We start from the raw sequence: 14,967 nt of genomic DNA on the forward strand, positions 1-14,967 counted from the left end.
ATTAATAGTTTATGAGAAAACAGTAGCATTTGACAGACTCAAGTGGTTTTTTGGGGTTTTTTGAAGTCTAACATTTAGTAACTGCCAGGTTAAATAACCAATACTCAGTTATTCTGGTTAGGTTATCAAATACTATGTTTGAAAAAGGCATTGCTCAAAAGTAAGGAAATATTATAAGGACCAGCAGAAAAGTGAGATACGTTAAAATAAATTATTTTAAAAATAGTGTTTTCCAGGCATATTTTCTGAACTAAGGAAGCAAACAGAAGGGATCAAAAATAAAACCTCACCCAGTTGGGAAAAAAGGGATGAATTAAGAACTGTGATTACGTCTAGTTTTTATTTTCCATCAGCAAACTGTATTGCTCAGAGTTGTTTCTTTCTCCCCTTCCCCCCTTTTTCTTTAAAAGCATGAAGAACTACAGACTTTCTGGGAACCAGCTTGGTGGTTCTCTAATCTGGAGAACTGGGTTTGATCCCCCACTTCTCCACATGAAGCCAGCTGGGTGACCTTGGGTCAGTCACAGAACTCTCAGCCCCACCTTCCTCATGTCTGTTGTGGGAAGAGGAAAGGAAGGTGATTGTAAGCCACTCCAAGACTCCCTTCAGGTAGTGAAGAGTGGGGTATAAAACCAGCTCTTCTTTTTCTATATAATACTGAATGATTTCAAACCTAAAATTAACATCTTGCCATATTAAGATTTTTTTTTTGACCAGCTGAAGCATAAAAAGGAATGCAATGAAACATGTGACAAAAGTGTATCATGCAGACTTTTGGCTTTTTGTATGCAGCGAAACAGCCAATAACCTGAATTGAGTAGTTTTAAAAAACTGTATACATTCGCATGACATAGTGTAGAACCTACCTGAAAATAAAGGAAAACTGTGGAAATTTTAAGAATGATCAGGATGCCTACAAACAAATTGTCCCAAGCTGTGTGGAGCAGCTTCCACACACCTGTAACTATGACAAAAATAAACATTAATGCCATTCTCAAATATGACTGTGTATATTGGTATACATGTTTGTTTTTCAACTACATAGAGAGGATCTCTGTGGAGGAAAAACAGTGTATGTAATGCAGCCTATGGCTTCTAGGGCACCAAAAGTAGCCTGCTGAAGGCCTAGAACTGTAGTACAAACTGATGCTACTCCAAGTTCTTCATGCTGTTGTTTTCTTTAGGCTGAACTTCTTTGGAGACTGCGGTCGGTGGTTTCTAGTTGGCAACGGCAAGTTAACCCACAATCTCTGTAGGATCGGTGACCAGCTTGGATCCATCCCATGATGTCTTGAACTGTTCAGGAACAGGGAATTCTTTCTGTGTGGAGACAAGATGGAGAGGGTTAAACAGTGGTCATATGGAGAAAAAGCATTCAGTATAACCAGGCTCTTTTTATAGGAAGAGCTCCTCTGCAAATTAGGCCATGCCCCCCTGATGTAGCCAATCCTCCAAGAGCTTAGGGGGCTCTTAGTACAGGGCCTGCTGTAAGCTCCAGGATGATTGGCTACATCAGGGGGCGTGGCCTAATATGCAGAGGAGCTCCTGCTAGAAAAAGAGCCCTAACAAATAAACTGGGTTGCTAATCTCCTGGTGATACAACCAAAAAAGAGATTCACAGAAATGCCCTCCATTCACACGTGGGTGCTAAAATTGTGGGAATATTTCCTACTGGATAAGATTAATGAAGTAAGTCCTGTGGCGTAGAGTGGTAAAGCTGCAGTACTGCAATCCAAGCTCTCTGCTCATGACCTGAGTTCGATCCTGGCAGAAGCTGGGTTCAGGTAGCTGGCTCCAGGTTGACTCAGCCTTCCATCCTTCCAAGGTCAGTAAAATGAGTGCCCATCTTGCTGGGGGGAAAGTGTAGATGACCGGGGAAGGCAGTGGCAAACCACTCCGTAAAAAGCCTGCTATGAAAACATTGTGATGCAATGTCACCCCAGAGTTGGAAACGACTGGTGCTTGCACAGGGGACTACCTTTAGCTTTTTTAAGATTACTGAATATAAACTAAGCAAGGTAGATACTCAGACTCATTCATACCTGTGCCAAAAGTGGGAACCTTTTCTTCGATGGAACGCATCTTGTTTCAACACAGTGACACAAGAGGAGTATGTCTCTTTAATGGCATTTCACTAACCTTTCATCTGCTAAAAGTTTAATTGTATTACACAGGACTTTTTTTGTAGAAAAAAAAACAGGAGGAACTCGTTTGCATTTAGGCAACACCTCCTGACACTATGCCAGTTGGACCTTGGTTCTTGTGTGTTCCTGCTCAAAAAAAGCCCTGGAATAACAAGTATGACTCCCAAGTGATATTATGTGTTTAACTTTTACTGTTACTTAGTACAGGGCCTACTGTAAGCTCCAGGAGAATTGCCTACATCAGGGAGGTGTGGCCTAATATCAACAGGCAGGGGGTTTTTTTGAGCAGGAACACACAGGAATGCAGTTCCAGCTGGCTTGGTGTCGGGGGTGTGGCCTAAGATGCAAATGAGTTCCTGCTGGGCTTTTTCTTAAAAAAAAAAGTCCTCTGCAAAGGAGTTCCTGCTACAAAAAAAAGAAGACTGCAGATTTATACCCCGTCCTTCTCTCTGAATCAGAGACTCAGAGTGGCTTACAATCTCCTATATCTTCTCCCTGCACAACAGACACCCTGTGAGATGGGTGGGCCTGAGAGGGCTCTCACAGCAGCTGCCCTTTCAAGGACAACTCCTGTGATAGCTATGGCTAACCCAAGGCCATTCTAGCAGCTGTAAGTGGAGGAATGGGGAATGAAACCCGGTTCTCCCAGATAAGAGTCCACACACTTAACCTCTACACCGAACTGGCTCTCCAGCAATGATAAATATTATTATGTGGTCCTCGTAGCATTGCTATTTGAACCACCTGAGGTAAACTTCTTTTAACATTAATAGGGTATCTAGCTATAACAATCTGAATAGTTATCCACGAAAATGACAGAAAGAAGTTCTCTTAACCCAAGGAGGGAAGTGTTTGCTCAGCTTAGGCAAGCACATGCAAAAAGTGATGCAGTGCATGATCCCCGTATGTATTTTATTACCTGGTATCAGAGAACATAAAAATTATTAAACTTACATAATCACCATCTTTGGGGATAAGGATGTTCATTTCAGAAGATTTAGCACTCACAATCTCACAGTCTAATGATGCTTCACTGAGGTATATATGGCAGCCTTCAGTCTTATTAATTGAAATGGTTGGCACTTTCCCTAGTACCTGAAGGACAATAGAAAGAGGTTATATCAAATAAAAATGGGCAAAATGAAGAAACGGTTAACACCAACAAACAGATCTCTTTCCCCTGCCCAGGTTGGCTAATGTGCCAATTCATATAGGCAATGGCGCAAGACAAGTCATTCTCCTTATATACCACTGCCAGTCTGCCACAAACAACTTTTTGACAAATAGCACTGTAATTTTGATAAAGCAACATTATTGCTTCCTATAAATCCCCGATGTCAAGCAGGTGTGACCAAGGCTCGCTTTGTAGCAGGAACTCCTTTGCCTATTAGGCCACACACCCCTGATGTAGCCAATCCTCCTGGAGCTTACAGGGTCCTTTGTACAGGGCCTACTGTAAGCTCCAGGAGGATTGGCTACATCAGAGGGGTGTGGCCTAATAGGCAAAGAAGCTCCTGCTACAAACTGAGCCCTGGGCGTGGCCAGCACACGGCAAGAAAAAAAAACAGCCCATGTTACTTTTGTAAGGATCCGATGCTCTTTTGCAACCTAATTTAGAGCAGCCCACGTCACTGGTCCAGATATAGGTATTAGCAATCCTGCCCGTCAGTCTCTGAAACTGGAGTATTACAAAATGACTCCCCAAAAAGCAAGAACAGCTGACTCTTTTCAACCATTCCACCAATGTAAGGAAGGGGCTTTACAAACAGAGAAGTTGAGTCATTGCTGGCCAGAGAAATGCTCATTCCTTCTTCTACCCTACCTCCTTTCTCCGCAAAAGAGCAGAGGTTGTCCGAGGTCGTAATGAGCTGCAAATGCTCCTGTGAATACATAAAATGCCCTGACCTGGATGGCCCAAGCTAGCCCAGTCTTATTAGATCTCGGAAGCTAAGCAAGCTTGGCCCTGGCTAGTAGCTGGATGGGAGGCTAACAAGGAACACCAGTGTTGTGACACAGAGACACAAACCACCTCTGAAGGATCTCTTGCCTTAAAAACTCCATCCGGTCACCATAAGTCAGCCGTGACTTGATGGGAAAAATAAGGGAAGGTTGAAAAGGACATAATAGTACAGACAAAGGGTATGTTCACACGACTAAATAATGTTGTTTTGCAGCTGGATTTATGCAGTGCCGGATTAAACCCTGTGGAGGCCCCTAGGCAGTCAAAATTTGGGGGGGGGGCCTGGCAAATTATCTCAGAATTGGTGCCCCTGCCCCACTGCCTGCAGCCCCCACTGCAGCCTGAAGGCACCTTCTCAAAAGCCACTTTGACAAAGCTGCGGGAGAGAGGCAAACCTGGCGACAACACCAGCAGCAGACACACCTAGCAAGTTGGGCAAAGAGCAGCTGGGAGGGCTGCAAGCAGGGGGGAAACTGGAGGGGAAAGTCGGCCTGGGCCCCCTAAAGGCATGGGGGCCCATAGGCCAGTGCTTACTTGGCCTAACTGTTAATCCGGCCCTGGATTTATGCTATTCTTACACAGTAAAAATCCAGTCGCAAAACACATTATGTAGTGTACACAATGTGAATGCACCCATAGTGTTGATTTGTGTTCTTGAAGAAGTATGAGCATAGCGCAAAAGCCTAAACCACTGGACTATGCAGAGTGAAGGTACTAATGGCTGGATTAGACTATTTTCTTTCTTGGGGACTGTGTTTTCTTTCTTGGAAACTGATGAGGGGGTTAGAGGTGTGAATGTCAACACATTATGGACATGTTTGTCCACCCCCCCCCCCCAACCCAGCAAATCTCACTGTCTTGAACACACTGCACCATTTTTTTTGTGACATCTGAATGCAGCCCCAAAAGTTTACTTAATAGTATTTAATCTTATGTAACACTTCCTAACCAATCCCAAACATGATCTCCGTCATTCTTATAACAATCCTGTAAGGGAGACCAGCATTATTGCCCCCAGAGCTTTTTTTGTAGCAGGAACTTCTTTGCATATTAGGCTACACCCCCCCCCCCGATGTAGCCAATTCTCCAAGAGCTTGCAGGGCTCCTCTTAAAGGGCCTGCTGTAAGCTCTTGGAGGATTGGCTACATCAGGGGGGTGTAGCCTAATATGCAAAGGAGTTCCTGCTACAAAAAAAAGCCTTGATTGTCCCCATATTACAGATGGGTGTGTGTGCAGCTGAGCAATGACAGTCTGAGGAGCTTCAGCTAACTGATAATGAATGCTGCCTTATGTTACACTCTACATAGTGTTCCCTGTGTCTGTGGAACGTTATTCCAGGGATAATGTCACAATACACCTGACTTTGGTAAATATCTTCTTAAGATTTAGTCGGCAAGAATGATTCCAAAACCATAGACTCACAGATAGTTTTGTGCATCTCCCTTATAATTGAGTAGAGTTTTCAGTTATTACATCTATCATTTGGAGCATGTTTTCCTTGTTTGGATTTTCTTTAATATATCAGAGTTCCGAATGAATGTTTACCTGTATCTGAATATCCTTGGAATTGATCACTTCAACAATACCCACAACATTGTCGAACACAAGGCCAAACTTTTTGCAGTTGTCTGGGGGCGGGAAAGTTGTTTATTAATCAGTGGTATAATTTGCTCAGTTACATTGTCTGCCATATAAGAAAGCGCATCTTAATGAATCTGGCTAACTAGAATAATTTGTATTTACTTATTCTCAGCGCTTCACAAATTCTACAGTGGAGCACAGAATAAAACCTAGAATAAATAACAAATAATAAAACTAAAAGAATTAAAGGAGCAAGATAAAACACAAACTATCTTTAAATCCAGATGAAATCCATTAAACATCAGTAACAGAAATTTCAGAATCATAACTCAATGCATAAGAACTGCAGAAAAAATGTTTACATCTTAACCCGGCACCTACACGTAATTAACAAAGGTTAACCCACTTGGTGAGGGTGTTCATATTTTTATCCCCAACAGATTTTGACAGCAGTACTGATTGTACTTTAAAACATATCACTTGTAAACATCTATGCTGAATTGAGATTTAGGCCTAGGAGGAAAGTTACTTACCAATTGTAATGGAATTGATTTTTCCTTTCATCTGTAATGTAGATTTGTTGCATTTGAAAATGTAAGCAACTTGCTTTAGCTCTGTGTCAGTAATTAAAAGGTCATTCTTGCCTTCCTGGTATTCCTGTGTTTTTTAAATGACAAATAATACAACCAACCAATACATTAATTACTCACTGGCCTCTCTGAAGTAGCAATACTTTCAATCAAAAAGATCTCATAAAAACAGTTGCATATCTAAGCTGCAGTTGCACCACCAAAATTTTATCTTGCTTCCACTATATTGCAAGTAGTTAGCTCCAAAGTCCAATTTTAATAATGGATAATAGGTTAATGGTCACAGAATTTGTAATTTGTGTGAGTCTGTTCTGGTTTCATATATTTTCCTTATGAACTTTTGAAGTTCTATTATTCGGAAATATTAGCAAGAAAAACATGTTCAAATATTAATTCTTCAAGTATTTATGATGGAGCACAGTTCAAGAAATTCCACCTCTGGAGGAGCTGAATTAGATACCACAAATATTGAATTAGGTATCACAAAGGCTGAGCAGAGACAATGTTAAAATGAATTCAACAAATTTATTCTACAGTACACTTAAAATACAAATTAAAAAATATAGGCCTTAAATTAGCCTCTAAACTAAAACCACCAGACTAAGTAATCCTTATGTACATTACGTAATACAAATTAATATACACAAGCTGATGATATACAAATAAGGCCACAATCACAGTAAAATAAAGTATTTTGTCACGCTGCTGGTTACATACACATCACAAGGAGATGAACTACCAAGCTGAAACAAGATCAGTGATCCTAATAATGTCACCATTGGGTCACACAGAATAAAACATGAATCAATCAATACCTCTTTTGGCTTATTACATCAACAATTGTTCTTGGTGTGTATGTGCATCTTAAGTATTAATAATCACTGAAGGAGGCTTACTGGGCTGAAATGCGCTTGGTCTTGTTTACTGTGACTGTGGTCTTATTTACGTGTCATCAGCTTGTGGATATTCCTTTGTATTATAAAACATACACTGAGGTAGGGATGCCATTCCCCAGTTGGGGGAAGGGATCCTCCTATTTTGGGGCCTCTTCCCTGCTCCCGTAGTGGTGTCACACAGAAGTGATGTCATCATGTCAGTGATGATGTGGTATTTCGGCCAAAACTCCATGGTATCCACAGAGTTTTGTCCAAAATACCAGGACGTCGCTGTGTGACATTGCTGATGTTATTATGTCACATGCATGTCACACATCCCCCCCTTCCCAGGAAGTTCTTCCCACTCCCCTGCCACTGGGTCAATCTGACCTGGCAACCCTACACTGAGGACTACTTGGTCTGGTAGTTTCAGTCTATTTTTTTAAACTACCGATTTTAAAGCCTGCCTCAGCGGGGAGGGTGGGGTATAAATAAAAATTTATTATTATTATTATTAAATTAAGAGCATACGAAAGCTTACATTCTGAATAAAACTTAGTTGGTCTTAAAGGTGCACTTGTCTACTGCTTTGTTCTATTGTTTCAGATCAACATGGCCACCTACTGGGATCTATTAGGGAGAGCCACTCTGGTGTAGTGGTTAAGTGTGCGGACTCTTATCTGGGAGAAGCGGGTTTGATTCCCCACTCCTCCACTTGCAGCTGCTGGAATGGCCTTGGGTCAGCCATAGCTCTGGCAGAGGTTGTCCTTGAAAGGGCAGCTGCTGTGAGAGCCCCCTCCAGCCCCACCCACCTCACAGGGTGTCTGTTGTGGGGGAGGAAGGTAAAGGAGATTGTGAGTCGCTCTGAGACTCTTCGGAGTGGAGGGTGGGATATAAATCCAATATCTTCTTATTATCATTATTCTTCCCCAAAGTTACAATATTATTTTCAGCACAACAGGTTATGTCTGCATCAGCTGTACAGGGTTAATGGAAAGACCATATCTGCATATCTCTCCCTCCAACTTATATCCCTGATTAGGACTCCACTTATTCTTGTACAAATTTACTCCTGAAGAAGTAGAATGGTGTTTCACGTAGCACAGTTGTACCTAATCTCAGTGATATTTGCTCAAAGGAAAGAGTAGCATCGTACCACCTGAATCTCAAAGGCTGTATTCACCTTGAGTACATTTATTTGTAGTGAGATGTTTTAGCGTGCCATTTTGTGTGGCATACTGCCATGCCTACTGGAAAATCTATTTACTCCAGAAAAGGGCCTGGCAATGTGTTATTTGTCATGTTATTTACAGGTGAGCTGAACTTACCACTTTCCACTTCTTTCCTTCAAGTTCTAACACCGGACAGTGGCTCTGTTGAGGGGGTGTCTTGGGACTCGGACTTGAAATATGGTTTTTTGTAGGAGAGCAAACCAGTGTTCCTTGGGCACGAAGACTGGGGTTCTTATGAGTCTTCTGGTCGTCAGAAACATGGCGAAGTCCTAATAAAACCACAAGCAGCCACACAAATTAACAGCAAAAACTGAATAGGAGTCTTACACCATCTTGAAGATGAACAGATTTTTTAATGGCCGTTTCAGGCAGGACTGAAGAGAAGACAGTACATGTTCTATCACCAGGGGTGGCTAAACTGTGGCTCAGGAGCCACTTGCAGCTCTTTCACATGTATTGTGTGGCTCTCAAAGCCCCCATTGCTCTTGGGGATTCCAGTACTCCTGGGGGGGGGGGAAGATATGACAGTGGGAACAGACAGAAATGTAATGAAAGGTGGCGGAGACGTGTGAGTGCTCCGCCCCCTTCTAGTCTGTGTCCCATCCCAAGGGTGACAGGGGGTGGGGACAGTTTGAACTACCCACCTCCGTCACTGGTGTTATGTAATGCCAGGTCCATAAATAATAAGACCACGATCCTTCGGGACTTTCTGTGTGAACAAGATATGGATCTGGCATGCGTGACTGAGACCTGGGTACGCGAAGGGGAGACGGTAGCCCTCTCCCAGGTAGCCCCCACCAGGATACTCAGTCTTTCACCAGTCACGGACTAGTGGGCGGGGGGGGAGGAGTGGCATTATTCATACGGGAGGCTTACTCCTTCAGGGCACTACCGGCGCCAGAGATTGACGGCATTGAATGTGCAGGTCTGAAGTGGGATGTGGGAGAGTGGTTGGTGATCTGGCTGGTGTACCGGTCGCCTAGCACACCAGCCAGCGCCTTACCGTCCCTGATGGAGGCCGCGACAGGCTGGGCGTTGGAACACCCAAGGCTTTTAATGCTGGGTGATTTCAACGTCCATGCCGATGATGCGGACTCCAATCGGGCGATGGACCTAGTGTCATCCATGGCGACACTAGGACTCTCTCAATTTGTAGCCACACCCACTCACCAGACCGGGCACATGCTGGATTTGATCTTTGCGTTGGGGGTTACAGTGACCCGAATTACTGCTGATGCAGTGCCATAGTCGGACCACTATGCCCTGAAGGCCCACATGGATGTGCCACCCCAAACCTGTCTAGGCGACGACCGTATTTTAGCTCGCCCAAGGAACCTAATGGACCCACTACGGTTCCAGAGGGAACTGAGGGATCCCTGGCCCCCTGGTGAGTCGCTCGATGACATGGTTGAGCTATGGCAAAATTGGCTCACCACGGCCATTGATGAGATTGCTCCTCGGCGTCCTCTGTGCCCCCATGAAAAGATGGCACCGTGGTATAATGTGGATTTGCGATCGATGAAACGGAGGCTCAGACGACTAGAGAGGCGATGGTGGCGACTCATGACAAAGCAACTAGAACATCTTATGAAGAGTATATGAGATCCTATGTGATGGCAGTCAAGGCCACAAAGAAAACTTATTTTGTGGCCAAGACTACATCCGCAAATTCACATCCAGCACAATTATTTAGTATCATTTGGTCTCTTACAACCCTGCCACAAGGCAGACCAAACTATAAGGAATTGGAAATAGGCTGTAAGGCTTTTGCAACATTTTTCACGGATGAAGTCTCGTTGCTGCGCCGTGACCTCCCTGCCACAATTGAAACATTAAGTGAACTTGAGGCTCCGTGCCTGTTTTCAGGGTCGGTTTTAGACAGTTTTGCAACACTCAGCTTGGAGGAAGTTGACATAATCCTCGCAACTGTACGCCCAACAACATGCGAGTTGGACCCCTGCCCATGCTGGCTGATTAAAGCTTTCCGGATGGAGCTTCAATATCCTGTATGGGGTATCATAAATAGGTCCCTCTCGGATGGGCTTTTTCCAACACCTCTTAAAGAGGCGATAGTCCATCCCCTCTTGAAAAAACCAACATTAGACCCGGCCGAATTGGCGCATTATCGGCCACTCTCAAATTTACCCTTTTTGGGTAAAATTATCGAGAGGACAGTAGCATTACAGTTGCAGAGCTTCCTGGAGGATGCTTCCGTCCTAGACCCACACCAGTCCAGCTTTCACCCGGGCCATGGGACAGAGACGGTACTGGTCGCCTTAGCAGATGATCTCCAGCGACAACTGGATCGAGGCGGGTCAGCAGTGCTGTTGTTGTTGGACCTGTCGGTGGCATTCGACGTGGTCGACCATCAGTTGCTGGTTCACCGCCTCGCCGATGCGGGGATTCAGGGGTTAGCCTTACAAAGACTTTCCTCCTTTCTCTGTGATCGGGGACAAAGGGTGGCGATCAGGGGACGATCGTCCCAGAGGCATCCGCTTAACTGTGGGGTTTCCAGGGGACGGTGCTTTCCCCGATGTTATTTAATATCTACATGCGCTCCCTTGCCCAGATTGTCAGGAGATTCGGGCTGGGTTGCCATCAGTATGCAGGTGACACTCAGCTTTATCTGCTGATGGATGGCCGGCCTGCCTCCGCCCCAGAAAAACTGGCCCTGGCGTTACAAGCCGTGGTGGGGTGGCTCAGGCTGAGTCGTCTGAAGCTGAACCCAAAGAAAACAGAAGTCCTTTGTCTGAGTCGTGGTGGCCTGGGAAGGGAAATCCCTTTACCAGCCTTTGATGGGGCGCCACTGATATCGGCGCCTAAAGTCAAGAGCTTGGGGGTGCTACTGGAGCCCACATTGGCTATGGAGGCCCAGATAGCAGCCACTGCGAGATCCGCCTTTTTCCATCTTAGGCGGGCACGACAGCTGGCATCCTTCCTAGAGCACAGCAACTTAGCAACAGTGATTCATGCTACAGTCACCTCGAGACTTGACTACTGTAATGCCCTCTACATGGGGCTGCCCATGTCTCGAATGCGGAAGCTGCAGCTGGTGCAGAATGCTACAGCCAGGCTGTTACTGGGTCTCTCTATTCGGGATCATGTGCAGCCGGGGCTGCGGAGACTGCACTGGCTGCCAATAGTATTCCGGATTCGCTACAAGGTGCTGGTTATTACCTTTAAAGCCCTATATGGCCGAGGTCCTGTCTACCTTAGGGACCGTCTCTCCCCACATATTCCCCAGAGGGTACTGAGATCTGGATCACAAAATCCCCGGACCGAGGGAGGTGAGATTGAAGGCTACCAGAGAACGAGCCTTCTCTATTGCTGGTGGAACCAACTCCCTGATGATGTTAGAGCCTTGCGGGACCTTGCCCAATTCCGCAAGGCTTGTAAAACAACACTTTTTCGAATGGCCTTCAACTAAGGTACAGAGCTGCTTAACATCATGGTATGGAACTTAGCACCAAAACTGTTTTTAAAATCTGTTCAATATTTAAAGTGTAATTGTTAATTTTAATTGATCTTATTGTAATTGTTTTTATTGCTTTATGGTTTTATTGTTTTATTGTGGATATTTAATGATGTTGTTAGCCGCCCTGAGCCTGCTTCAGCAGGGAGGGCGGTATATAAATGCGAAAAATAAATAAATTGTCCAGCAGTGTGGAGAATGCATTTAAAGTTAAAGTTGCCTTCTTTCTACCTCTCTCTACCTCTCTCTCTTCTCCTTCCCTCATCTATTTGCTTGTTTGCTTCCTTCCTTCCGGCTCTCAAACAGCTGACATTCATGTCTTGTGGCTCTCAACCATCTGACATTTATTTTATGTGGCTCCTACATTAAGCAAGTTTGGCCACCCCTGTTCTATCACCTTGCCCAATATCAGTATATTGGAGATGGGCCTATAGTAATTAAGACTGAAAGCATAAAGAGAGAGGGCTTTTTCCTTCCAGAAGTGATGAAATGCCCTCGACTGCTTTCAGCAACCAGGAGAGGCAAAGGTTGAGTATGCTAATCATTGGCTTCACAGCTGCAAGGATCTTGTCCATTCCCTCAGGTTGCATAAACTAAAAAGTACCCAACAAAAACCAGACTAGAATAATCACACCTAGTGTATCTAATGTGGCATCTTGTTGGAGTGGATGAAGGTGATTTTACTTGCAAAATATTTACCACATTAGTAATAGCAGGTTATCAGGATTCCACTCACTAATGCCACTTTTAAAAGGCCAAACTGAAGTAAATAATTTTTTCATGAAGGCTGAAGTAAAGCAAACCCCTGGCAGACCTGAACAAAAATAAATTTCCAGTGAACAGACCCATTGGTGGTGGTGAAGTAAGATTTCTCCAGGCCACCACTAGAGTCTATAACCTATTTGGGTCAGGGCTTTTTTGTAGCAGGAACTCCTTTGCATATTAGGCCACACACCCCTGATGTAGCCAATCCTCCTGGAGCTTACAGGAGGCCCTGTAATAAGAGCCCTGTAAGCTCTTGGAGGATTGGCTACATCAGGGGGGCGTGGCCTTATGCAAAGGAGTTCCTGTTACAAAAAAAGCCCTGGCTGTGGTGGCCTGGAGAAATCTTATAATTAATCAGGTTCAGCCCAGATGCTGGGGAACCATGCTTTAGATCAGGGGTCCTCAAACTACGGCCCGCGGGCCAGATGCGGCCCGCTGAGGACGTTTATGCAGCCCGCCGGGTTATGGCAAAATCAGACCGGAAGTGACGTTTGACCTAAACTCGCGTTAGCAACGCACACTTCCAGCACTGGGCTGAGGCGGTGGAGACAGCATGTGAGGTGATACCGAGGTGAGGTGAGTTCGCAGGCCGGGGTGTGTGGTGTGGGGAAGGGAGAGAGATGCAGAAGACGGAGAACTGACGGCCCGCGGCCTTGTACAGTAACGGCAGTCCGGCCCTCCAACAGTCTGAGGGACAGTGAACTGGCCCCCTATTTAAAAAGTTTGAGAACCCCTGCTTTAGATTATCACTATTGGTATGTGGATCATGCTGTTGAAATTATGCAGTATTCAGAGAAGTAAAGAGGTCTGAACTGAGAAAATAAATAACAGCACTGATGATCATAAGCGCTTAAATAAGTAACCTGATCTTAATAAAAGCCTTCTAATATGACTGAGAACTTCATATTAGCTTATCCGTACCCTGGGCCAGTAACATGAACAAATGTAGGCATCTTTTGCTTCACAAGTTTAAAAACTTTGCCATAAAGTTAATGAACAAGTCATTTTTAGGGAATATACTAGAAGCCAGCATGGTATAGTGGTTAGGAGTGGGAGATTCTAAACCGGAGAACTCCTCCTCCACATGAAGCCTGCTAGGGGAGCTTGGGCCAGTCACAGTTCTCAGCCCCACCTACCTCATAAGGTGACTGTTAAGAAGACCGTAAGAAGAGTCCTGCTGGATCAGACCAATGGTCCATCTAGTCCAGCATCCTGTCTCACACAGCGGCCAACCAATTCCTCTGGACAGCCAACAGCAGGCTGAGGCCTTCCGCTAATGTTGCTTCCCAGCTCTGGGATTCAGAGGATTAGTGCCTCAATGCGGAGGCTCCCTTCAGTCACCATGACTAGATAAGAACGTAAGACTGTTGTGGGGGAGAGGAGAGGAATGTGATTTGTAAGATGCTTTGAGACTTCTTAAGGTAGTGAAAGGAAAGGAAAGGTCCCCTGTGCAAGCACCAGTTGTTTCCAACTCTGGGGTGACATTGCTTTCACAATGTTTTCACGGGAGACTTTTTACGGGGTAGTTTGCCATTGCCTTCCCCAGTCATCTACACTTTCCCCCCAGCAAGCTGGGCACTCATTTTACCGACCTCGGAAGGATAAACAGCTGGGTCAACCTCAAGCCGGCTACCTGAAAACCCAGCTTCCACCGGGGATCGAACTCAGGTCATGAGCAGAGCTTAGGACTGCAGTACTGCAGCTTTAACACTCTGCACCACAGGGCTCTTAAGGTAGTGAAAAGCATGGTATAAAAACCTATTTTTCTTCTACTACTTCATTGAAGAATAGTGTGTGTGTGTGTGTGTGTTTGTGTGTGTGTACACCTACATACCTTTGGTAATTGCTTCTCCTTGGTTCAGCTGGGCAAATAAGGCTGAGCGAGTTGCAGTGGCATCATCTTTTGCATTCTCAGTGTCAAAAACTGGAGGAGGTCCTGGTGGTGGTGGTGGAGGAGGAGGTGGTGGTGGTGGTGGAGGAGGAGGAGTCTGGCTGCTTGCTAGCGTAGACAGCAGAGATGCCGCTGAGGCAATTGGGCCCTGTGAGAGAGTTGGAGAAGGCAGGGGGTACATGAACATTGTCACAAAATGTATGTGTACATTTAAGCAAGAGCCTCAACAATGTGCTCTATTGAACACCACAGAGATGATATCAGAGATTTCCCATTACAAAAGATGTAACAGTAAAACAGATCTGCACACGTGGTGGAAGTGCCAAATGAAAAATGGTTATGGGGAAGCTGTCTTATATACTTATATTGATACAATTACAAAATAAGAATAGATTCCATTCAGGGCTCTTTTTGTAGCAGGAACTTCTTTGCATATTTGGCCACACACCCCTGTGGG

The 14,967-nt window shown here is 44.9% G+C and overlaps 1 protein-coding gene across 1 annotated transcript in view; it reads right to left on the reverse strand.

Annotated features, from left to right (window-relative positions):
• Positions 1 to 664: 664 nt before the first annotated feature.
• CAP2 (cyclase associated actin cytoskeleton regulatory protein 2) overlaps positions 665 to 14,967 on the reverse strand; it is a 47,532-nt gene continuing 33,229 nt past the window's right edge. The window contains exons 7-12 of the mRNA XM_060244244.1: positions 14,454 to 14,658; positions 8,479 to 8,651; positions 6,219 to 6,342; positions 5,650 to 5,732; positions 3,099 to 3,239; positions 665 to 1,320 (exon numbers count right to left, since the gene is read on the reverse strand). Coding sequence (XP_060100227.1) covers positions 1,237 to 1,320; positions 3,099 to 3,239; positions 5,650 to 5,732; positions 6,219 to 6,342; positions 8,479 to 8,651; positions 14,454 to 14,658 — 810 coding nt within the window. The 3' untranslated portion in view covers positions 665 to 1,236. The remainder of the gene's footprint in view (positions 1,321 to 3,098; positions 3,240 to 5,649; positions 5,733 to 6,218; positions 6,343 to 8,478; positions 8,652 to 14,453; positions 14,659 to 14,967) is intronic.

This window comes from Heteronotia binoei, chromosome 7 (assembly GCF_032191835.1).
Source record: "Heteronotia binoei isolate CCM8104 ecotype False Entrance Well chromosome 7, APGP_CSIRO_Hbin_v1, whole genome shotgun sequence".
Classification (NCBI taxonomy): domain Eukaryota; kingdom Metazoa; phylum Chordata; class Lepidosauria; order Squamata; family Gekkonidae; genus Heteronotia; species Heteronotia binoei.